The sequence below is a fragment of the Pygocentrus nattereri genome, chromosome 9 (assembly GCF_015220715.1).
Source record: "Pygocentrus nattereri isolate fPygNat1 chromosome 9, fPygNat1.pri, whole genome shotgun sequence".
In the NCBI taxonomy this organism is placed as follows: domain Eukaryota; kingdom Metazoa; phylum Chordata; class Actinopteri; order Characiformes; family Serrasalmidae; genus Pygocentrus; species Pygocentrus nattereri.
The window spans coordinates 35475357-35501773 of NC_051219.1; the positions used below are offsets into that span (position 1 = coordinate 35475357).

A 26417-nucleotide genomic window follows, 5' to 3' on the forward strand; every position below is an offset into this window, starting at 1 on the left:
CTAAAAACGGGAAGCTATAAACAGCAGTAGCAGCCAGCTTATAGCCTGAACCAGTGTGCATATACTACCATTTCTTAATGACTTTGTGAATTGAATATATAACATGTATGTGGCACATGACATTGCTGTCAATAGTCCACTCACTCTTTAAACAACATTGTAAGTACAGACAATACAGTAAAGTACAATATTCCACGGAAAAGAAAATTTGATCATATAATGAAACAATGACTTAGAAATAATAATTATTGCCTCAGGAGATTTGTTGCATAATTCAAACAGGCCTGCAAAGTGATAATCAATATCTCAGCAATCAAATCCTACAGAATATAAAACATAATTGCCTTCATTATGAGGCTAGAAACTAACCCTTGATTAAACCGATTCTCACAGAGGTTAGAAATTAAACCACCTGAAGGCTACCGAGTCACACTTATTTGCCTAGAGCATGCCGAATGACCCTTGGACCTGGGGACCGCATGTCAAACCAATGCTGCAATTACAGAGTGCAGAACAGATCGTCTGCTTTCTTTAGCCCTCCTCACTAATGCATTCCAGCAGGTTTCAGAAATAGCATTCAACATTTCATCACCTTGTGGAGTGAATAACTGCCATGCATCATAATTACTGTAATTAAATTCAAAACAACATCCCAGCAGGCCCCTTATTTCCCTGCTTGCTGTCTCAGTTTACCTCCGTGCTGGTCTATACAACGCTTTAATACTGTGTCAGCCAGTGGTCTGTTCTATTACTCAAAAGAGCGGAGAATGACAGACACCATGCAAAAAAAAAAGAAAAAAAATTGATTACAGATTCTAAAGGCGCTGTGAAATGGGATAATGGATAATCATGGAGAGGAGGTTCTAAAACCAGTGACAAATGCACATCCAGCAACAAAAGCAAGAGCGGATGGAGGAATTTTCTTTCTGAATGCCCTGCGCTGACCGCAGACATTCAGTTACTGCGCAGGCAAGACTTGAACCATGTTAACGGCTTGCAGATCTGAATGACAATAGGAATAGGAATAGGAAACAATAGGAATTCCTTCTCCCTGGCCTTCTTCAGGAACAAATCGGCTCAGTGGCGGATCTGTGCCACCGCGTTATGTAGCTTTTGGCCCATAATTCTGAAAAAACTTCTCATCCCTTGCTTTCAGAGATCAATATCTTGTAACTTTTTTGGTGCAGCGGGCCAGCGAGTAGTATCAGAGATAGCGATGGTGCATTCAAAGCAAGCCGCATCTGTTTCTGTATCTCTCCCTAGCATTTTAAAGCCAAGCTAGGTTCTGCATGGTGCTTACGCAAGCAAATGCTGACTCTACAGAAGCGCAGTAAGATATACGCAGGGCTTCTGAAGGAGGTCTAGATGGTGAGTTTGTACTTGGATAGAACCAGAAATAAAAGTGTGCAGGCCCACAAAACTTTGTCCTCATAATGTCAACCTGAAAACTCCGACTGGCGGCTAGCGCTTCCATCAAAACAACAGGTGAGCTGGAGCCTCAGATGTGTTTGTGGCGCACCTTTGATATCTTGATATGTGCCATCTTCAGCGGCCAAAAAAGAGATGAGCGAGATTTTTTGGCTCTTTTGTGTAAAATCTATGACATGAAAAGATTTAATTAAGATAAGTGAGTGGTAATAATTAATTCTGCTCCACTCAGGCTGCATCGTGCCATCAAGAAGGCAGCGATGGCTGAATAAATTACACAAGTTTCTTTTTTTTTTCCTTCTATTTATTATTTTTATCCTCTTCAGAGGAAGTGCTGAAAGCTTTTGAAAGCTTGGAAAGTTTGGCAGGTCCTCTGAAAAGTCCTGTGAAGAAGTACACAAAACATGTGGACACCAGCCTGCATAAACACCTGCTTCCCAGATCAAATCACTTTTCAATTCAAACATCTATTATGGTCGCAGGTACAGCACAGCCCCTGTGGGGGATGCTCACTGTGACAAATGCCAAATGCAAAGCTGCATTGTAAGGGAGCTTACTCATTACCATGAGTACAGATGTACTGGAGACAGTGGGGAGCCAGAGAAGGGTTTGAGTTACCAAGTATGTCTTTCTTTCTGCCTTTTTTCCACATTGTGGCCCAATTTAAAACTGATAGCAGCAATGCTAGGTGACCTAGTGCTACAGGCAATGTAAAGACTCCAGATTTTCCTAACGTCTAAATAAGCCCACACTTTGGCCCAGTGGAATTTTACTTAAAGGCAAAAGAGAGAAAATAAATGGGCTCTCACTTTCAGTCGGAGTAATCTGAAACCCAGTCTATAAACGTTGACACAAGTGTGTGTTGCTAATGAGAATTCTGCATAACTTATGCAGGGAATGTTAGCAGCAAAATCATGAACTACGAGGAAAAAATCTCCTTCAGAAATGCACAGCAACCCAACATGATATGAAAGAAAGAACACTCAGGTGGACGATATCTGGCAATCGGCCATGCACAGTCCACAGCCAACCTGACAGGTGGTGGCTTTGGGCATTCAGTATAGCCAACATTCATAATGGCTTTGAGTTATACTGAGAAAAAAAACAGAGTCCAAATGATCATTCTTGGTGGCTCCTACACAATCTGCAAATGAAGCTACAGTATGTTTAGCCGAAGCGAACAGCAACCGAGCCCAGAATAAGATTCTCCATTCCTTCCCAGTCTTCATTTGGCAGGTTCAAGGCATTTAGAGTGGTGAGCTAATTACAAACGAACATTTGTTTTATCTTTAATGGGATTTTTAAAAGCCAGATTTCTGACACAAAATAAAGATAATTAACTGGGCTGTTCACTGCCAAGTCTGTTTGTGGATGACCTTTATTAAGACTGCACTTACCTCAAACTCTCAGAATCTGGCAGCATTCTGTCTGCAGCTCAAGCTGAAGCTACCGCCACTATCTCAGAGCAGCCAGGCCATAATGACAGTGGACGGAGTAGCCGCACTCCTCTAGTCACACACACAGGCACTAATTAAAGGCTGCATTGTTACTTTGCAAGGCTTTAGCTGGTGATTAACTGCCTTTTATTGGACAGTACTTGGCTGGTAATTCCAGCTGTGCATCCTAGACAGGAGAAGACAGCCACCAGGATTCTAAAACCCTCCACAGCGGTCATTAATAGTGATCCGGTCTTCCTTTTGTTCAAAAAGAAATCCTCTCATTTTCATATTGTGCCAATACAAATAGCACAGTCTTATTTATTAGCGCTGTGATGTTTTGTGTAATTAAATATCTGTGGGTAATGCTGTTTGGGAATGCCACTGTGTCCTTGGAACGGAGGACAAGCGCGCTGGAGTGTGTGGCTCCTCTCCTGCTCATTTTCTTAAAGGCTGCAGCCTTCGCTAAGACCATCGTAGTCTTGTAACAAATTAAAATGACACTGAATGATGGGGTGGGGGAGGTGTAATCTAGGCTAGCTCTAATTGGCTAACTGATCTCCCTGAGTACATAATGGCCTGTGGAAGGCTGGGCCCTGAGGGTAGAATGAGGAGGGAAAAGGGAGGAGAGGTGGTGGGAGCGCTTATGTGCCACATAAAGCATATAAGCCTCTGCCAGCAAGTTCACACCAACTATTGGAAATGTAATTAAGAGCTAGCTGAAGCTTTTAAATGGGCGACTAGCACAGAAACAAACTGTGCCCTTTGGACAGCAAGAAAGAAATTTCCATACATTGAAAATGAGCGACGCAATCAATAGTCCACAGTTTGGAAAGCATCAGGGGAGGAATAAGCTGGCCTGCTTTGCTCATTGCCTCACTTTTCTCCTCAGGCGCTTGCCTCAGTTTATAGCAGTCACCCCATAGCAGCCACCCCATAACAGCAGAACTGATAACTCTTGTCATGTGAAATGCACTCTGACACTCACTAATCTTTCCTAGAATTAAACTTCTATTAAAAACAAGTTTGTGTTGTAGACAGACTCATTCTGAGCTCCAGCCGGACACATAAATCTGAGGAGTTCCCACTTGTTCTCAAGGTGTAGCTCAGACACAAGGTTACGCAAAACTTCAATCAAAAATAATTATCCCGTGCTGGCACGCGGACGCTGTTTGAAGGAGACAATGGCTGTTGTTCGGTCACCGCAGGAGAGCAGATTTGTCATGCAGCCGGTGCATTTTCACACTAGCCTTTTTCTCCCTAACAGAACAGAACATCCTACAGGGCAGGTGATTGTGCAATTTCAGGGCAAATCCTGTTGGTCCCCTCCGGGAGAGCACATCATTTTCGCCGCCCGATCGGAGCTCTGATCATGAACAGCGTTTGCTTGCTGTTTGTTCCACCTTTCGATCTCCGGCTCTGCGCTGATAGCCACGATGAAGCCACCACCTTTAGATCTTAAGGAGATCTATCTCTGCCGCCAGCAGGAAAGGGATTCGAATCCAATCTGTATTTCAACTGCTGCTACGCATAAATATTCATAAACAGAAACCAGCTGTTTCTCCCGTTTAGAGTGCTAGCGGAGAGCCGCCATTTGCCAATAAATTGTTGCTGTTTAATTAATGACTGTCTGTGCGAGGCAGCGGCAAGAAACAATACCTCACTAAGTATGGAGATTTATATCTGCAAAAGTGGGCGAAAGGGAATGGCTAATCAGAGTGCTTTAGTGGAACAACTGAAGCTGTGTCCCTGGCCTACATACAACTTCAGCCAGCAAAGCTGGAAAGAGACGTTGACGCCCAGAGGAGATGGCTACCCTGTATTCCACACCTGGGACTAATCCAGTCCGGACATAATCAAGTTGTCAATGGATCCCACATCAAAGCAGGGATCACTGTAGGTTTTTTTTTTTTTTACTCTCCTAAACTGGCCTGTATGTGGTCCCACACTTCAACCCCATACTTCATAAGTTTTCATATTAATTTTATAGAAGTTGCTGTATAACTTATAGTTCTTATTGAAAAATAACACTTACAATTAATAAATATATAATCAGTAGGTTGACCAGGTAGTCCACGCTCCAATAATGGACAGCAGGATGAGGAAAACTTTGGAGGTCATATAAACATAACTACATTTATTAGACTTCATTTTACCTTTACCTAGGGTAGAAGGCAATCACACTCTTTCTTTTAATCTTTTTAGTTACATATTGACTGCAACAGCAAATTACATGCTGTGAACATTTTATGATGGGACAATAGAAATGGCTCATGGAATAAAATCTTGCTACATTAACATTAGGACTATCAGGTTAACAATGTGTGCATGTTACTGCAGTTAACTGTAATGCCATAAATAATTACTGCCGCTCATTTTTGTAGCACTGTTGACATGTATTCCTAGTCCGATCCTTTTAACCACTCAATGTAGTCAGGTTGAAGTCCAGCTGCTCTGTATGCTGCTATAGTATCATCTGTGGCATTTTTGTCCAAATACTGCTTTTAAATGGCTTTTAAAGCAATGCTTGCAATTGTACAGTGGGAACTGGGCCCGTATGGATAAATCAATGAGCAGCAAACTTAAAAAAAATAAAAATAACAACAAAGTGGAAAGCTCCAGTCTCCAATCTACAATCTCGGAAGGGTTGGAATCATTAACTACATATACATACATACAAACATCAGTGTTGTTGGAGCAAAACCTCATATCTCCAAATTATAACTTTCCAGGAGAAGGAAAACATCTTTACTTTTAATGTAAGTCAATGGAACCAGACCTTTTCCCAAGTAATTTCTTTTGGTCAATTCACCATGAAACTTACACACAATGTAATTAGGTCAAAAACAGAAAAATGGACTGCTTTTTAAATTATCACACCCCTCATTAAAGTACACTAAAATTAAGAACATCTTTGGAAAGGTTGTTACAACAGCAGCAGTTTTCTCTAAACTTTCCAGGAATGATAAAATGTTCTGATCTGAAAAACTGGATTGATCAAAAAAAGTGATTTAAAAAAAAAGCTGAAGTACAGCACCCTCCTGAGAAATACAAGAATAAAGAAACAATAAAGCTGCTGTTTAAAGGGTTAATTCCTATGCCAGCATCTTTGCTGTTTTGTTAAACTCCAGCACCAGGCAATGGCACAAAACACACAGATGATGGAGCCCACTTCAAACAGAGCGGCCTGGTTTGAGGCCGAGATCATTATCTGTCTAAGTTAAAGTGTTCTGGTCAGCTTGATTTGGACAGGATCCTCTTAGGACTTACCATCAGGAGGAGGTACAGCATGCGTGATGTGGCCAGGTTTGTCTGGAAGACATAAAAAGAGAGAGAAAAAGCACATTAGTTAACAGAAGCTCTCAGGAGATCCCTCAGGGTTGCTGCAGTCATTGTGAATGTCGGGGGTGGATGCTGACTACACAGCTCTATCTCAGAGGAAGATAATGAAAGCAAAAAGCACAAAACTGACTGAGAAAAGAGGTGCTATCAGTTTTTTTCTTTGCAATTATATGAGCGTTAGAATATTTGGATGAGCAATGGGTCCAGTGGGAACACATCCCTACAGGCTTTGTGAGGTGTTCTCATTCGTGTTTACACACCCGTACATGTAACCCAGATAGGATTACACAGTCAAGTGGGCATTTGCACTGATAATGCACGGCAAAGTGAGAGGGCCTGTGGGCTTTTCAGGGAAAGTTCATCAAGACAAACATTTGCTTCTAACAGAAGTGATTGAACAAATATGACATTGGTATCCATCACAGAGATCCTTGGGCTTCAAGAAATATTATTTGTGAATATTTATCCATTATTATTGATGTAAAATGTATTTAACGCATTAAATCTGACTACTCAGTACTCAGAAAAAACTGTAAAAAGCTTCTTGACAGATGTTTAAAATCTTTAAAAGGTTGTGCATGGTTTGTTATGTATTCCCACATAATGGAAAATATTTTTTTCTCTCTTTTTTGAAATTTTTGTAAACACTGTCCTTATAGTCCACATATACAAATTTATAAATTTTTTGTACTTGTTCAGTGCTTCCCTCACACAGGTTATACCTTGGTGTCCTACCCTCCCTGATAGCCATATACTGATAGCCATCCAAGTATATGCTGTTCTATATTAACAATACACATTTCCATTTTATCCCATTCTAGCTAATCAGGCACAAACAAGGGCACATAGTATAACTGATACAAAGCACCATTCTTTTCCCTTGTAGTCCTTTCCAGAACCTAAGCCTTCACTTTGGCCAAGTGCATAAGGTACTTTACATCTAAAATATGGAACACTGAAACACACAGTACATCTAAAGGGCCCATATCCTACATTTTTCTTGCACATAATTTTTTGCCCTGAGGCCCAAGTGAGACATTAGTATTTGTTTATATAGGAAATATAATTATAATTCAATTTCTTATGAACATTTTCCAACCTTTTTGCTACTCTATAATTAAACATGCTGTTATTACCGTGGCTTTAAAATGGATATATGTAAATCACTCAGACTGGCTATCTAGTGTCAGGCCTCATTTAAAAGCAGTGCAGGCTGAAACACTCCTTATAACTTCAGTGAGAACGGCCGGGGCTAAACTGCTGTAAGCTGAACAGGTGGAAATATGTTGCTGCTCATATCTCCAAAATGTTAACTTTCCAGGAGAAGGAAAAAAACATTCCTAACTTTAAATGGCACTCAATGGAACTAGATTTTTTTCTGAGCACTTTTGGAGCATTTCTGTTGGTGTACTCAACATGAAATACCATATTGCCACATTGCAAGTTTCAGCTAGCATTTTCAAATTCTGTAAAAAAGGGCAAAACGATAAAAATGGAGATTTTTCCGACAGCAGCAATATAAAGGAGTTGTTTTTTGTGACAACACAAAAACACTGAATTTAAAGCAGGTTGTTTTTGCAGCTTAGTTTTCATATATGGACTGTATGCCCTGGTGCATGAGTGGTATATTTAAAAACTAGCAATATGTACATACTATGTCACACTCTTTAAAAAAAAAAAGGACAATTCAGGTATAGGCCTGTTAACATTCACATTCAATGCTGCGTTGAAATTGATTAAGTAAACAAATGCTATGCTGAGTTTGCATTTCCATGTATTAAAATAGCCTCCCCCAACCCCACATATGATGCAGCCCCATATTTATGTCTTGGTCTCAAAAACAATGCGGTTACAAATGTTTGCTTATTCAATGTACAACAATTAAGCCCCACCCATTCACAACATGGACTACGTTTTGAATGAGGCACATTACAGGGCAGCCAATCAGAAAACAGATCATTATTAGCATCAGTCATACAGGTTTAGTAACAAAAGTCTTATCAATAAATCTTTTTTTATTCAGAAGCCTTTCAAAAGCATCAAAATACTCGATTACTTATTAACTTGATTTCGACAGTCGATGATATACATTCATGCAACTGTCTCCACGATAAAATCAACAGGATATCTAGAAACACTAGAACCATTTTCAGAACTTGCTTTCCAACAATACAGTGCATGAATCTTTCTAGTTTAAGTGCAGCCCCCAACACCCAACTCCTTATGTAGCCACAGGGAGTAACTGATGCCAAGAAAAAACACCTCATCAGTTACCCGGCCGCTCTCTCTGTCTAACACGCACACATGCACATACACAGCTAGCCTCCCGTGTAGGGATTCGGCTCTGCTCAGAAGTGGACTGCCAGAATACAGTTTAATTTTAGGCTCACTTCAAATTGCTTGTCAACAGCTGAGCGTGAGCAAGGGTGGAGAGACAGGACAGGGGAGGAGGAGGAGGAGGAGGAGGAGGAGGAGGAGGAGGAGGAGGAGGAGAGCTAGACCGAGGGAGTGATGGAGAGAGAGAGAGAGAGAGAGAGAGAGAGGTAGAGAGAGTGAGAGAGTGAGGGAGGGAGGGAGGGAAGGGGGGAGGGGGTGGAGAAGAGCATCACTCTTGAATAATGAAGTGTCTGCTGAACCAGCTTCAGAGTCAATCGTGACAGTTACAGATTTTCATCTGCAGGTTTCCAAAACAACAAGGAAAACACAGCCATAACTAAGAGTACCAATTCTCCCACAGTGACGGCTCTACAGACACACATTCAAATACGTCAACGGGAAAATTATTCCTGAACATCTGACAGGGACCTACATGTTTCATATAGTCGCTGTGTATCTCCAAAACAGCACAAAAGGAAGGAAAAAAAACTGTGTATGTTATTGAAACGATTCTATTCTGATAAACACATCTGGTTGATTGGTCTTTAAATATTTATACAATGTAAAAGACTGCATGTGTTTCAAATCGTGTTAAAAATGCAAATATGAGTTTAAAGCAGCGTTTCTGTGCTGAGAAGCCTTAAAAGAATTGTTTGGCAAAAATCAAATTTACACAATCGTCCACTTCCCACAGACACAGTCAAACAGCCAAGATGTGCAGTGGCCAAATTTTGCTTCTTTAGTTTAGCCCTAAGTTTAACGCTGCTAACAAACACTAGAAGCTGATAGTCACCCAAATGTTTCATGGAAAAACATGCTTAAAACCTCTCTCAACCTGCTCAAGCCACATGCTGCTCTTTGTTAAAGTGCTGCAGACTTGTTTGATGTGATTTAGGACACAGTATGTCTTACTGTGAACTATAAAAATGAAAGTTCACTGTGTAGCTGGAAGCTGTAGGCACTTATTTTAGACAACAGCTGCTGTGCTAAATTACAGCTTCTCTTAACATGCATGTGCGTCACACAGGCATATGGACACTACAGATTCCTATCATGATTTCCGCTGCTTATTTGTCATAAATAACTGAATCGGTGAATCTGCAAACTCCATTCTGAGGTATGTGTATGTAAGGAACTGAAATTGTGAGCGTAACCTAGCATACATATGTCAGAATGATGTACGTGGAATTTAGCACCACACCTATCGTTGAAAACGCCTGCTCGCTGCGTTCAGATACGTTGTAAAGCTGGGCTCACTATTATAGCTCACAGTAACCATTACTGTATCCTAAACCACTCGTATCAGTGCCAACTTGGTGTAGAGTAAACCTTATATATGTAAAGTTTTAGCATAGTCATAGAAAACAGTTTATTAGTGTCATAACACAGTTTCACACATAACATGGTTGCTAAATGAACTAACGTCATTTTATGGGGCAAAAAAACTTTCATCTGTGATTTCAATCTTATTTTCAAATGCTTAAAAATGAGTGACTGAATCGTCTGAATCGTTTCTATTGAAACTGCACATTATAAATACTAAATCAAACGGTATTGAATAAATATTGCTGTTAAGTCAGTGATGTCATTGTTTTGTCCTACATTTCTATGTTCTTACAGTGACACTGACCAAATGACCTAATAGCCAAAAGCCAAATAAACCTACTTTCGATTGAAACAGGAGTTTCTCAAAAAGTATTAAAACAGAAGGGTGGAAAGGGAATCCAGGTGACCATGGATTTACAGAAAAACACACACACACACAAAAAAACGTGCTTTCATGGTCAGTTTAGCTCCAGTGCTAAGCCAATAATCAATACTGCATTCTTAGTAAGAGGAAAATTGCAAACATTTGTCTTTACAGCAAGCCATGCCTTTAGCAGTTACTTCATTATCTTCACCTTCCTCTGACGTGTTGCAAATTTCTGTACAGTATGAATCAGTCGAGTGTACGCGAGCGCGTTCTCAATGAGCGCTACAGTAGTAATATTGCAGGCATAATGCATTTGCCTGTGGAGTTAAACAGTTCTAGTCTTGTGTGCTCTCCCTTCCCTCTGCCAGCTAAATGAAAATGGAAATGACTAACCTTAGGTCTGTGTCCCTCTCCAACAAGCTTTCAAATGCTACGCTGCACCTACTCCACGTTAATGGCCCTCCTTTCACTTCATCATCCTTTTTTTCTGAACTCTACTTTCAGGAGTGGGAATGGAATGTTCTTACTGAGTTTGTATTTAAATCTAATGGAATCTGTCTGGACCAAATTGATTCGGCAACATGACTGGTTTATAAATGAACTTCGCATTTGGCACCTATATTGAGGTAGGGAGAGGGCACATTTTTTTGAACTGCAAGAAGAGCCCTTTAAGGTCTTTTAATCAAGATCTAATGCAGTGGCGTCCGGCTTCCACAGAAGAGAGGGAGCAGGCCCAATTGAAAAGCCGGCAGATGTTAATGGCCTACAGAGGGAGAGCACTGGGCTGAACGGGACTTGCTATTTCTTCCTCTCTATCTTTTCACTTGTCCAAGCAAATATTCAGTCTCTCTCTCTTTCTGAAGAGCAGTGCGACAACTAACATGTATGTGCGTCTTCACTTAAGGGGACTGTGCCTTGCTTTTCAGTGTTTTTTTCCCCCAACGATTTCTGCAATCTAATCTGTGCTTCTATTTGCATCACTAACAACATGAATGCACATAGTACAAGTGTGATCAAGAGCCTGACAACATCTGCAAAAACATCTAATTAAAAAAAGGAAAGCTACAGTTGTGTTGTCATTAACACCATTCACACTCATGAATCTTGTCACCGAAGCCACCTTCTGTTTAACAGCTTTAGGAAGAGGGAAGAATTTCCAAACATTAGCGAGGAAATCAGAAAAGCATGCTTGCCATGAATCCAAGACATGAGATGTAGAAACCGAGACTTTGACAGTGCTCGCAAGGTGGGAAAGACAAGATGATAATGGAAATTCTGATAAAGTGCAGGGGTACCTGCTGCTCAGGCTTGTAAAAGAGCACTCTGACGTGTTTTCAAGCCAAAAGTACTTCCACTGCAATCATAGCCTTTCATTTCTCATTTCTTGTTCTTTAGGGAACCAAAAGTGGTTCCTCTGTGACACTGCTCCAAAGAACCTCTTTTGGTACCTTGATTTTTAAAAGACTCCTGAATCTTTCTGAAAACGTGTGGCACATGACAGGGAGGCCAGCAGAAGGTGAAGCCTCTGGATACTCATTCAAGCAGATACAGTGAGCGCTGACGCTAATGCCAGGGCTTCCACCTCCAAAGGCAGTTAATCTGCCCACTTTATCCCCACTGTGTAGAGTAAATGCCACAGCTTCAGGCAAGACAGAATGCCACCGGGCCCGCTTGTTTAGACAGAAGAACTGAGGCACTTTAGAAGATGAGACCAGTTTATCTGCGTCATCCTCAATCATCCGCCATGTCAGCCGCTAGATCGAATTTTAGGCATTAGGGATTACTTTTTGACTGCCATCGATCCTCATTGAGCCATCCATCCATCAAGATACCATTCTCTCTGAGCATCATCCTGACAAAAAGTCCACTGCTACAATCACATACATACGCTCACGCCACACAAAGTGACAGGCTTCATTTGGCTGGTGTCCTACAGAGAGGCGTGAAATTCAAAAGGCTATAGCACCACTACACATGCATGATTAATCCACTGAATCCTAGACTTATTACTCAGTTATTTATCTTGAGAGGAACTAGTACACTCTTAAAAATAAAGGTGCCACAAAGGGCTCTTCTGGCACAGTCATAGAAGAACTATTTCTAATCACGCTAAAAATGGACATGATCCATTTTTAGAGAAAAGTCATTTATATTTCACATGTAAGACGTGCAAAAACTGAATGTGTTCATGTGTTTCCTCACATAAGAACAGGTTTTCACGTGTTATGAGATCTTATGTGAGAAAATTTTATGATTTTTTGGTAAGGAACCTTTTTAAAGTACCTCCACATAACATGAAGCTCCTACACTGGCACAAGCTTTTTCTTGTGCATCCAATCTAAGAAACCTTTAGAAACTGGTGTTGTATGAATTATTTGTCACCTAGAATGAAAGTAATATGTAAATAAGGAACTGGAGTGTGGACCTAAATATGTGCCCTGAAAGATTAAGGAATTAAGAGTTACGATTTTAGCAGCAGTAACACATGGAGTGACCTACAGTTGTTGAGAAACAGGAGCACCGCGAAGCCCAGCGTGGACGTGGCAAGAAGTATAAGGCAGATGTTGCAGGGGATCATAAAGTAGCGCACCACCAGCGAGACCTTGTGCTGGTACATGCGGTCCCGCTCAGGGGGCGGTGTGGGGTAGTGGCAGCTGGTCATACTCCAGTCCGCGCTTCCCCCCAAGTACGCCACAAGGCCGGTTGTACTTCACCCAGAAGGTAGAAAACTCCCAAGAAGAAAAGGGCTTTGAATCAAAATCTTAACCAGGGGCTGGAGATTTCAGCGTCGATGGGAGAAATCTGAGCACGGTTCCTTTGAGAAAAATATGCCGGAAAGCACAAAAAGGTCTCCAGGCAACACATTTTTGGTCCTGAATAACATCCAGAAGCAGAAAGAAGTGGGTGTCCCTTGGTCCTGCTCCTACTGCCCCCCACCTTTTACAAAGCCTTCCATCTCGCTCCAAACACAGTGGTAGAAGGATTGTGACAGGATGGTGTGTATTTCTGTGCGTATGTGCATGAATGGCACTGCTGGACTCCCTGGCCCCTGCCCACGCAGGGCAAAAAGAGCGGATCAGTGCAAACACTCCAGCTGCACTTTGGGCTTTAAATCCACAGAAAAGACTCCACAGTATGGTAAACAAATGCTTTTAGCTTCCAGGGTTTTTTATTCACCTTTATCAACAGAGAAAATAAATAGGCTAACATGTATTCCTTCCTGGACCCCTCTCTCTCTTTCTCTCTCTGTCTTTCTCACTTGTCAGTGCCCTCAGATGCTGTGCCACCTGCCTACGGCTGAAGGCAATGTGGTGGTGCCAGGCTTAGCTGCGTGTGCCATGTGTTAGAACTAGCCACTGCTGCTGCTGGAGCTGGACATTCTTCAGCACTGGACATTCAGCAAGTGCTCACGCACTGTAGCTGGAACTGTCTGCCTCTACTCCATATACACTCACTCAAACTCTCTGAAAGACACTAAGAAACACAAAGACAGATCCTCCTCAAAGCTGAGGACCCCTGCTCAAAAGAGCGGCAGGCAGAAATGGAGCCCTGCCCCCGTACTGTTTCGGAGTAATTAGCCAACAGATAGTCAGCAACTGTCTTCAGGCGGATCGACCATATGCCCTGAAGAGCATGAGGGTTAAGCTTCTACAGCACAACCCCTCAGCTTTCTTATAAACACCGGACCCTTCCCTCAATCTGACTAGAAGTAGCGCTCCCCGCAAGCTCTGTGTGAGGATGCAGAGAGCAGAAAGTTAGAGGGGTGATTAAACCCCTTGTGCCCCCCTGTGTAAGTGGGGCAGGGCACAGCTGTTCTACCGGCCAAAGCCAATGACACTACACAACAAGGCAAGCAAACTGGACAAAGTGAAAGATCTCCACGTTCTATCCCTTACTAGTCATTTGAATCCAAACAATCCTCCTTCTCCTCCTCAGAAAAAAAGAGAATTAAATAAAAAAGCAAGCAAGCTCCTCTTGCGTGCTCCTCTGAAAAAGAGGGATAAGTTGTTTTCCTTTTCAATTCCGCTGACAGGAGAAGCTACTTCTCTTGTTACTCTCCTGCTCACGCTTCCTCTACGTCTCCGCTGAAGCATCCGTTATGATCCTCTGCTCTGGCTTCAGAGGTGCTCCTCATGTCCCGGGCTCCGATTCGCTCCAGCTGATCCTCAGAAGAAGCATCCAGCATTAAAAACCAGCAAAAGCAGCCGCTATTCATGTCAGAAAACCCCCAGGCGGCTGGTGCTCAGAGTGTCAACGCGTGCCTCCGTTCAGCTACAGAGAAGCGGAGAGCCGTGGCCAAGCCAGAGGCACGGGAACGGTCCACCAAGACAGGAGCCGGGCAAACAAAAAAAAGATGGGGGGGGGAACTAGCCAATGAGTGTTGATCAACCGGGCTAGGCTGAGTAGGTGAGCGGAGAGGTTTTTTCCAGAGTTCCTCCCGGCGGCAGCGCTCACGACCCTCTCCCAGCCTCGACTGGAGGAGAAGACAGAGGGGGAGCGGAGAGGGGCTGTCTCTAACAAAGAGAGAGGGGAGGGGGGAGAGAGGGAGAGGGAGGAAAAAAAGGGCAAGAATGAAAGCTTTTGGGAATACTTGGGAGTGTTTTGTGGGGTGGGTGGGGGGGTCGAGGTTGACAGCGAAAAAGACAAAAGACAGATTGGGTCAAGCCCCTTTCAGTGTTCGGTGATTTAAAGAGTAGAATGAGCACAAATATAAACCACTGCTGTCAACGCCATGGTTTAAACGGAGAACAACATGGAAAAAAAAATAAAATAAGTGCTGTGGTTGTAACTCAGCTTTCAGCTGGTTTTAATGAGCATTTAAAGAAAGGAATTACTTTATTTTTTTCCTTGACTGTCTGAAATTGGGACAAAACTCAAAAGCATAAAAAAGAAAAAGAAGTGAAATTAACAGATAAAACATCTTTAATCATATTCAAAAGATTTTAATGATTCATGTTCTCTGTACATTGTGCCGCATTGGTGTTCGTTTGACGTACTGTGAAAAAAAAAAAAAAAAAACGACAAATATGAATATTCATCAGCGCTGGCAGCTGATCAGGGGGAAAATGTGCTCCTCATCCATAACATTATTCTAGGAGATCTCCTCTGCAAATGTATATTTTATGTTATGAGCTAAATAACGAGGTCAACGGCATAAAGTAGTGATGCCTTTATTTCAGCACTCCCACCCATCAATGCACAAATGAATGTTTATCTCCACCAATATGCCAGTATGGCCCATCAATTATTTATGCTCACTGTTGCTCCCCCAACTCCACCCACAGCCACACATCCTTTCGAGCGCTCACACGTGCACACACACACACACACACACACACACACACACACACACACACACACACAATCTCTCAAGGTCCTGCTCTGTTTCGCATCAGAGGTCGTTTATCTCTTTGGACACGCCGTTCTCATTGACTCCAGAGGCCCTCGGGGACAGAGACCCAGCTTCCGCTGTTCTTACCACACACATGACGGGGTCAGCTGGGCCTCCAGCAGCAAGAGCTGTGAGTTCACCCACCAGCTGGAGCCCACCACCCTGTTCATCCACATACCCAAACCAAACAATTCATCCAGACAAATGGGCACTATGTGGTATTGATGCGAGGAGTCTTAATTCCCTACAGGGCTTCTTGGTTACTCTCATGTTCTCAGACAGTTTTCTGTTACTTCTAAACTTAGCTTGACCATTAACAGATCTGGATTTCTGTAAAGCAGCTTCATGTAAGCTGTACAAACCCTTAAATGGCCAGGACCCCCCTGGAGGTCCATACTTCTAATACACACTTCTATAATGTAAGATTTAATGCTGCATTTATTGTACTGCAGAACACTGGGCTACTGCATGAATCTTTTTTTTTTACTGTCTTTACAACCCTCTACAAACCTATCATTTTTTGCTTAATTACCAATTTCAACTTTTTTTATAAATATTTAAGTATTGGCATCTGCCAAAAATATGGGATGTCAGCATTTATTACTGTTCTGTTGCATCTCTAGTATTTTCAAAAAGTAATATTTTTTACTTCCAGTCAAGAATATTTGTGAAAAAAGTAATCTACTACTTCCTCAGTTGCACTTTAGTTATTCAATCTGACAGTTCCTGGACTACTTTGCTGTTGCCCACAACTCTCATTCTTGCTGTTTAGCTTCTCATCATCATAACCAGGCATAATCCCAAAAGAGAAGAAAGATAGAACCAAACGTGCACTCCAACTCAATCCTACTCTACATTACCTTTTACTTTCAGTAACCATACCATTACTTTTGAATGACTGCTCTGCTTACCTCTGCTCTATACACATAAATGGTGTTGAACTGATTTGAAATAAAAATGTAGCATTGCCCACCCAGCAGGATAACCGGAACAGTAGAGGGCGCACCTGTATAGCCTCTTCCTATGCAGGCTTCTGACGTGCCACACATAAGGCTCTCTCATTTAACTTCAAAGCTTTCAGCGCTGCATCTTTAATGCGCACACTACCTCTGAAGGTTAACATCTCTCTCTACGTGCTCTCGGCTGGTAGCTTCCATTACGGAGCCTGCAGAGAGCCTGCACAACTCCTGCTTCAGCACTACGGACAGCCTCGAGATCTCTCCTCTCAAGTTTTCGCACTAATCTTGCCACGTCCCTGGCACGATGCGCCAGCTCCGTTTCCAGGGGCGACGGTGGAGAGACGAGCCGCGCATCAGTCCATGTCCTCCAGATCAAAACATGGAAGAAACGACAGACTCTCTGTGATCAAACGGAAAGAGGAAGTAGGCTTTAAAAAATACTGAGGTAATCAGATGAGCATCCTCAAAGCCTCTCAGAAACGTGACAAACAAAGATTTATCCCAACCATCAGAGGCAGCAATGAATATTAACACCGCTCATATGATAGATCATGTGATTTAGTCTCAATGGACAGATGCATAGTCACCTTCTCCATTATGGTTACATCAGGAAATGCACTCTTAAGTAAAAGAGTGCTAAAATGGAAAATTCCATAGAGGGACTTTTGGTCGCTTGATGATTCCTTATTGCTGTTTTTGTAAATCAACATGAAGTTAAACGAACCTTCACATTATGTAGAAACTGATACAATTCAAAGAACTGTACACCCAAGCCAAGAGCATTCAGGATCCTTTATTGGCTCTACTTGAATAGTCCTCTTCAGGATCTTCTCAGCTCCAAACAGCTGCCAAGACATGGCAGTAGCTTTACTTCTACTAGGCCCACAGCACAGCAGCAGCTGGCCTGATCGTCTTCTCCTCACACAGCCCATCGTCAAATAAACGACGCCACTTTGATTATGAGCAGATTTCCCAACTACTCAACTCATTAGGCTAGCCCTGCTCAGGCTGACAAATCTGACAGAGAAAAGACTGGAGAGAGATGGAGGGAGGGACGATGGAGAGGGGGAGGAAGGGAACAGTGTGTATTTGGCGAGAATCAGTAAAGTGTACCTCCAGCCAGACGTTGCTACAGCTGGAAGCTCCTTACTTCACTGCTTTGTCACGCAGCTCGCAAGAGGAGCCGAAGCACCACAAAGTAAGACGGGGAAGGAGAAGGAAGGCTTTTTCTCTTCATTTTCTGTCAGAGTGCTGATGTCACTGTGACAGGGATGGTACACGTGGGGAAATGACATCAGCGTGACTAAACGTGAGAACACAGCTGCTGTCTGGTGCTCATGTTTGCTGCACCATTTCTGGAGCATCCAGATGTGAGATACTGCATGGAAAGAGCCAGTCAATAAGCATCCACTGATCTGTGACTGAGACTGCAATATTGATCATCCATTTAACCTGAGAATGGGCACTGATATCTGACTCCAACACAAACTTCCAGCAACTTGACTGGCAAGTTTGACCGATTAGCAGTACTGTTAGAAAGCTGTTTGAAAAATGTGTGAAATGTTGGTGTCTTCCTATCGCATTAGTGAAAAAGGGTGTGAAACGGTTCAGAAGGGTCGGGGTTGGTGGGTGGGGGGGGTCACCTTTCTCTTCGCTCAGCATGGTCAGTTCGGTTTGGCTCAGCTCGGCTAGCTTCTGCTCTCGTGCCTTCACGAGGTCTCCCTCTCTCTTGGGGCTCTGCCACCTACTGAAGGAAGGGATGACTATACGTAGGCTGACAGAAACAAGGCACAGATGAGCATCATCAGCTACTTAGCCTGCTGGTTCAGCCAGTCCGGCTTCTCTGTCCTGCATTCGATGCTTGGCCACGCCCTCTTCTCCACAGGGTGCAGAGACATTTGTACAAAAGTGTCCTTTGAAATTGCGAATTCAGCTAACTTAAGGTATACGCACTGCTGACACAGGTGTTTTGTTGCACACACAGAGCCTGTACAATCCACACACTGGCAATGGTAATAAAATAGGACACTCAAAAGCAGCCACACATTAGTGTAAGGCCATCAGACCCAATGCCAAGGGTCTGCTAGAGGAGTATAAAGCTTCCCAGCACTGGACTGTGGAGCAACATTCTCTAGTACTGGAGTACCATCTAATACCTTTGGGATGAACAGAAGTGGTGTTTGTGATCCAGAACTAATTATCCAAACTGACTATACTAAAGCTCTTGTGGTTGAATGCAATCTGATCCTCACAGCAATGTTCCAACATCTAATGTGAACCCCTCTTAGAAGAATAGAGGGTTTTACTGCAACAAAGAGGAGATGAGCGCCCTACAAATACCTTAATTTGAGTCCAAACACTGAACAAGCAGGTGTCTACCAACCTCTGGACATATGGTGTGTAAAAAAGATTCCTTTGAACGATGCCATCAAGATTTTCTAAAGAAGCTGTCACTAAAGGATTCTCTCAAAGAACCATTTTTGAGAATAATATATGCCAGTGTGAAGAATATTTTTTGAAGTTTGAAGCTTTGTCATAGTGTTAGTGTTCTATACCAAATAAAATTCTTTAACCATATGTCCAAGCCAAGAACCAATTAGGGTCCTTTATACAAATATTGCAGTCAATCCTGTCTACTCTCCACTTCTACATAATCCACTAATTTTCATGTCCAATCCTTGTTATACATGTACAAAGCTGATGATGTTCCCTCTGCTTCCTTCAGTGTATGACCGTAATCCAAACTAGCAATGATTACTGTCTGTAGGTTGCACTGCAAGCTTACTATTATCCACATTTCATGCTGGTCCTGTTTGTGTATCAGGACAACATGCTATAAAGACAGGTTTGTATTATGCAATTTACTTGTCTTGGATAATTGTTATCATCACAATTACATTATAAGTACCAGCCAAAAATCTACACCAACAAACAATTCTGTTGGGATAAAAAGAGAATTCCAGTTCATCACTTTCTAGTTTCAAGCTGATCCTTATCCACTTCCACACAGTCACAATAGATTACCCATGATTCCACTGCTATCTACACCAGTGCAGTCTAGTCCCCTGCACAAATATCCGGCTGATCAAAGTCTGCTCCACCTCTGAGTGTGACCTTGGCAAACTTTGCTACAGGCCTGCGTTGATAAAAGAACCTGATTCGGCATCACTCACTCCTCACCCCTAACCTCATTAGCTGATAGGTTGCCAGCACAGCAGCATTTTGGACACACTACATATTGATTTCAGCCGAAGACAGTCACTGCCAATCAGTCTAAGTGCTTTGGGAAAGACTGAAAATACCACACAGACTTGCATGTACATATCAAGCTCATAGTGAATCCCCATTACATACAAAAGCTTAAATTGGCCCTGAAATTTTCATTTACATAAAGTGAAACATTCCTACTCCCAACGGTGCAGCTGTCTAAAAGTTGGCCTTATCATTGGGTGAGCTTTATACGACTTCACATGACTCGGAGAAAGCATGTATTAAATCTCCCTTGAACTGGCCATGAAAATTGGGTAAAAAAAGCAAAAAAGAGAAAAGCTCAACATTTATGATAATACCACCTGCACAAAAAGCCTAATAAATAACAAAAACCAAAAAGCCTAAATATCAGCTATCAAAAACTGACTGAAGCACTCATCAAGTGATGCCTTTACAAAATTTTCCCAAATGTATAGTCTGGATGGACTTTATATAATTTGTTTTGGAGGTGTTCTGTATTGTTCTGGCCTTGTTGACCTTGTTGCCAAGTTCTGTCAACAACCTGAGAGACTCCAGGTGACAGATAAAAATTTGGTTAAGGTAATAAATGTGGGGAGGAAGACTAAAGGATAGTATACAGAATAAAGCTAAAGCTAAAGTGGAGAAAATGCAGGCCAAAATATGTTAAAGGTGTGAGGTCGACTATAAGAAGACCAGACGCAACATCTGTACCCAGTATTGGCTTGACAAATATTTGAGAAATGATATCTTGGCACTAATAGCGAATAATCAGGTTCCATCACGGTCCGGACAAATATTTAAAGCTGCAGTATGTACACCTGAAATCATGTTATTATGCTGTTTGTTGACTACAGCTCAACATTTAACACTATAATCCCCTCCGTACTCACCACCAATTTGGATTAAAGCCTGTGTCGCTTGAGCACCTGCTGTACTCGCTGTACACATGACTGTGAGACCACTTCCAACTCTAACAACACTGTCATGTTTGCTGATTACACTTTTGGCCTGATTTTTGAGAATGAAAAGATGGTCTACTTGGAGAAGATGTACCTGGAGAACTGGAGCAAAGACAACTATCTCCTACTGAACATCAGCAAGACAATAGAGTTGATAGTGAATCTCAGCAATAAGCAGCAAAGGAGCTACTACCACCCTAAGGTGGATCAACAGTGCCCCAGTGAAGTGAGTGAACAGCTTCCGGTGTACTCTAATAGTACTGCCACATCGACACACCAACACCCTGGTAAAGAAGGCCCATTAGTGTCTTTATAACCGTAGGCGCTTGACTTCTGCACACTGAAGAACATCCTGAGAGGAACCATCACAGCCTGGTTTAAGAACAGCACCTAGCAGGATTGGCGGGCTCTCCAGTGGGTGGTATGGTATTTGTACATATATGCATACATAACTGCACTACTGCACAACACCTATGCACCCTACGTACAGAAGACACACTGCTAAATGTATTTATAATATTTATTACCCCTTTCAGTTGTACTACCTCATTTGTACACATAATTGTATTTTATTATATCTTTTCCTCCAATTTTTATATCCTTATCTTACATTTTTCTATTGTATATTCTGTTTTTCACAGCAACAGATGGTCATATACTCATTTCACTACACAATATACTGTATATGGCTGTGTGTGTGACCAATAAAGTATGATTTGATTTGTTCCATGTAGAAGGGCTGCAGTGCAAAAAGACACTTCCACAGCTGAATCTTCAGCACTAGGTGGAGGGATTATTTTCGCCCAACCCTGCTCCTTGGGATTTACCTAAAATGAAGCAAGGGCAGGGACTGGGATAGGAAACCTTGCACTGGGTGCAAATGGAGAAGAACTAACCAGCAGCAGCAGCAGCACCAGCAGCACCACCAGGCTGCTCTTTCATTAACATGCTGCTTTCCTTCTCATCACACTAACAACAATAATGATCACACCGTTTAACACCCTCCACACACCAGTGCACCCTGCTCTGTTTGTTCATTCTTTATTCCCCCTGCCGCTCCCCTTAATAGCACTTGAGGAGGTGACTGGGTCAGAGCTGGCAGAGTGGAGAGGGGGCTAGAGGGAGCTCTATCTGCTCACCTACTGCAGGCTTTAACAGGCAGGCCGAAAGATCAGAGCCAGCCGTGTGTGAGTGTGTTTCCACAGCTCTGACCGCCTGTGACCATGTTTGACAGTAGGCTTCATCAGAGCTGGCATCCATGACGGACAGGGGTGATGTGATGGAACTCCCAGGTAATGCAGGTGGCAAGCTGAAGCTAAAGAACTGGACAAGCTTCAGAATCAAGCAGAGTTTATCGCACCCAGTGATGTCAACCTTGGCAGACTGACTGGAACAGGGAGAGAGAGCAGTCAGAGAAAGGCAGCTGCATTGTATTGGCTTGGATTAGCTTGAAGGAAAGGGTCAAGTGTGCTAATAGTGTTGGATGCTTTGTGCAGTAAAACTCGCTTAGAAATAAAATGTCAGCCTCTTCGTCTGAGCGTATACGAGCTTCAAACCATTTCACCCTATCTCACCCTCTGTTCTCAGCAGCCCCAAGATGAAAACAATGCAAGCTTGACTCATGGAGACTGCTGGTGTCCCTCTGCAGCCCATTTATCCGCAGATCTACGCCTGGAGACAATGCTTGTTTTTATTTTATCCCTCCAGTATCAATAGAAGCACACAGATTCACCTCACACAATTAACCTCAGCAGAATAGAAGCCAATCTCACCCAGTCTGCAGCATGTTTTCCATCCCGTTAGAAATTAAACACAGGTTAAAGGTTAGAGGGATTGAATGACACCAAGTGCATCCCATTTTATAACAGCAAACATTCAGAAAGACCAAATGGAAATCATTCCTCCTACAGTTTACACAAAAGACCAACAGAGCCACAGCACATTTCAACAAGACATTCTCTGCACAGTGGGATTGCACAGGGATTATAGGGAGTGGCTCTTCAACCCATCAAGAAATATTTCATTATTCTGCAGCTCATGGTCCCATCACTGTATAACCACATGTGTGCATGCATGCACACACACACACACACACACACACACACACACACACACACACACACCCACACACACACACACACACACACACACTCACCCTCATACTCACCACATCCAGCACTGCAAAATGTGAGAACACACATTCACGACTAAGCCTTTTCTCTTATCAAAGCTGACAGTGACAAGCTATTATATGCTGGGAACCTTTCATTTGCATTTACAGTAATGAACTCTTTCTCTCTCGCAGGCTTTCATTCTCTCTCTGCCTTTCTCTCGCCAGGCTCATTCTCTGTCGCGGCAGATCGTCTTGGATAGAGGGCAAAAAGGCAATCTTAATTGGCACACATCCTCATCTTTCACCAGCCTTTCAAGGAATAAAATAACTTTAAACTATTTATATTTCAAATCAAGAGCCCTGCGTGCTGCCTAGCACAAAGAAGCCTTTTCATGTCTTCCACATCAATCAGATGTTTTTCAAAGACGCCTGTCAAATTTGGGCAAAGTTTTGTGCAGCTGTATAGTTGTAATCAGGCAGAAAGGCTCAGCTAGGGAGAAAGAATGATGATGGGGAAAAGTGAGATACAGAAAAGTGGCCCTGCTGAGAAATCTCCGAAGTAGAGGCGTGGCATGGAGGCCGGGGAGGGGGGCAGGGGAGCGGGTGCGAGGGTCGCATAGTCACAGGTGTTCCGGAGGTGCAGGGAAACAGGCTCGTTCCATCAGCTCAAACAAGTCGTTACCAGAAAGGAACCAGAGCTGGCGGGCCAGGAAGATGGGGACACATTCCTCTCACCTTGAGACAGATGATCTCCTCTCTGCCTTTTCCATTCCAAAAAACCCTTGTCAGTGCCTAAATACGGCTGCTACAGGAACAAGGAATAGGAACTTGAAATGCCATGCCAGATAATAAATAAATACATAAATAAAATTCTGATGGAGAAGTGTATTGTTGATTTCAGTGAAGTTTTTTGCAGGTTGCAAGGTGGAGAACACCCTTCTGTACAGTGAGAGAAAAGTGCCTGTGGACAGAGGTGCTTAGATTGCTTTTGAGGGATGCTTGAAATGAGTTTGTGATATTTGTGGCCTTGCCTCATCCTTTTTGCAGAGAGAGACCTTATCAGCCACAGCAGCCTGGCTCCTCCATTCAGCCATCTCCATCACACCAACCGGGTCCTCAAAAACCCACAAGGCACAGACACAAAAGAAAACAGCTTTCCCTTTTCAGAACATATAAAAGTTGGGGACCCTTAAAAAATGGGGAGCAAAGTGGACACATGAGGGTACTCATCAGCCCTTGTCAGCGCTGGCAAATGGCTAACATCACTGTGCATCTGTAATTGTGGTGCATCGCTATGAAAAGAAAACAACCCAGGCCTTCAGTTATACCATTATGCTCCCCGGAGGGTGACAACTAGGCAAAAACAACAACTCCAAACTATTTTTCGACAAACGGTTGCGGACGCTAACAGAGAGAAAAAAAAGCCCTGCATGTTAAGCACGGCCGCCTGGTGAGTTGGCGTTAGTTATTATCCCCCGGTTCTCCATTTTTCATCTGTCTCTGCACGTGAGACAGCGGAGATTCAATCATCAGGGAATGAGATCCACACTCAGGGGAGCATTGAGTTGTCTGTCACAGCAAAAAAAAAAAAAAAAAACACAAAAAGAGGAAAAAAAAAACACCTGCTTTTGGATGCTGTTTGGCGGATGATGAGCACTGCATTTAAAAGCTTCGCCATCTCATCTATAATTCATCCCAGTGCTGATGAATGAAGCAAACGGAGAGGAAGAACAAAAATGAGTAAATGCTTGGTTTGGGTGGTCTCTGCTGCCTAGAAAAGAAGAGTGAAAAAGAAGCAGACCCATATCTGCAAGGGCTGCCAACTGCTCACCATTCATCATGAAACATGTGTCATGATTCAATAAATCACAATGCATCATATTTTTCCAATTTCCAATTATTAACATTCTAAACAAATTCTGAAATAATGCTACTGTTAAACTGATATTGCTTAGCGAAATTTAAAGTGCATCCACACATGAACTCTGTAGAAGCCGGTACCTCTGACATGGCAAATGTGCCGCAAACGGCAAAACTATTCCAATAGATGCTACAGAAGAAGCCATACGAGAATTGTAGACCTTTAATACCTAATGCTATCTATAAGCAGAGGTGCGCAATTTACACCTACTGCTATCTATAAGTAGAGGTTTTGTGGTACTAAAGTGCATAATTAGGCCTGTTAAACTGAAAAAATTTATTTAGTGCAGCATAGTATGAGAAATGTTAAATAAAAATTATTGTATATGCAGTTTTTAATAGAATTTTAAATATGTGGCACTGCTATTTTGTCTTTGTCTGTTCCATTTTAACAAACCTCAGCAAACCTAGTTTCAAGATGCATATTGTGTATTGTGAAGGCATCTTAAAGTAGCATCACCTAACACTTGTACCATATTGCCGACCCCTTCCTGTATATGTTATGTTGGTTTGCTATGTGTAAATGAGTGCACATCCTCTACAGAGCACATATGTCTGCACACTCCAGCTGTATTCCAAAGCTTAGGTTGCATTTCTCAGCCCCTACATCATAGACGGCCATTCCAAAGTAAAGGAGCCTTCGTATACAGCCTAGAAATGCAGCCTACGTTCTAAGTGATTTCAAGGAAGATGCAACAGATGTATCCGTCCAAGCCTTCAGTTACCCACAGTTCGATGCGAACGACGCACCTAGAAAATGACGGAAAACATTGGAACAGAGCTTGGTTTAAAATGCAAGTTGTTCACGTCCTTGAATTTGTTTTCTCTCAGAAGTTTTGCGCGACAATTGCAAGAGGTGTCCCACCTATCACTTTGTGGTCACATCAACACACAGTCTCATTAGAACTGTTCCATTTGTGTGACCAATAGGTTACTAAGGACGAGTCTTCATAGGACAGTCCTACCAAGGACCCACCGTACTTCAAATGCAGCCTAGGCTTTGGAACGCAGTTTTTAATGCACAACTACTGTTTATTTGCCAAATTGGAACATACTGGGGAAAATTATAACATAAAATATGGTATAACATAAAGCTATGGTACGTTATATTTTAAGTTTTATTTTTTTTCCAATATGTTAAACTAAAATGTGCAGAAAAATGCAAAAATGTAGGTTTGTTCCCTGCAAAGCGTGGATTAACTTCTGCTCACTTAGAAAATCCACAGAATATGCAATTTCCTGCGGTGTTGAAATTCTTGCATACCACTGTGTCTTATCCACAAGGACTGAACTATGGCAACGTGTGTGAATAACCAAACCAAACAACAAATATCCATGCAACGGTTCATAGTATCACTGCAAAATTGTGCATCATAAAATAGTGCCGATTCCATGATTAATCCCAGTATCGGCACAGCTATAAGTACTGCTCGGTAATCTCTTATTCTATCTTAACAAATAACTACAAATGCAACTAGTAATCTGACTACAGCGTTCCTTACAAATGCTAAATTGCTAATTCCTCCAGATCCAGCTCCTAATACTGCATCACACAGCAGCAGTGGGAA

At 42.4% G+C, this 26417-nt stretch overlaps 1 protein-coding gene across 11 annotated transcripts in view; it reads right to left on the bottom strand.

Moving 5' to 3' along the window:
* The window catches only part of agrn (agrin), a 323933-nt gene that overhangs the window by 188441 nt on the left and 109075 nt on the right, over positions 1-26417 (bottom strand). For 9 of the 11 annotated variants that reach the window (XM_017709231.2, XM_037541557.1, XM_037541562.1 and 6 more), the window contains one exon: positions 6135-6176. In XM_017709231.2, coding sequence (XP_017564720.1) covers positions 6135-6176 — 42 coding nt within the window. Of the gene's footprint in view, positions 1-6134; positions 6177-12774; positions 14752-26417 lie in introns of those variants that run through there. The other 2 variants (XM_017709249.2, XM_017709241.2) reach the window with 1 other exon arrangement.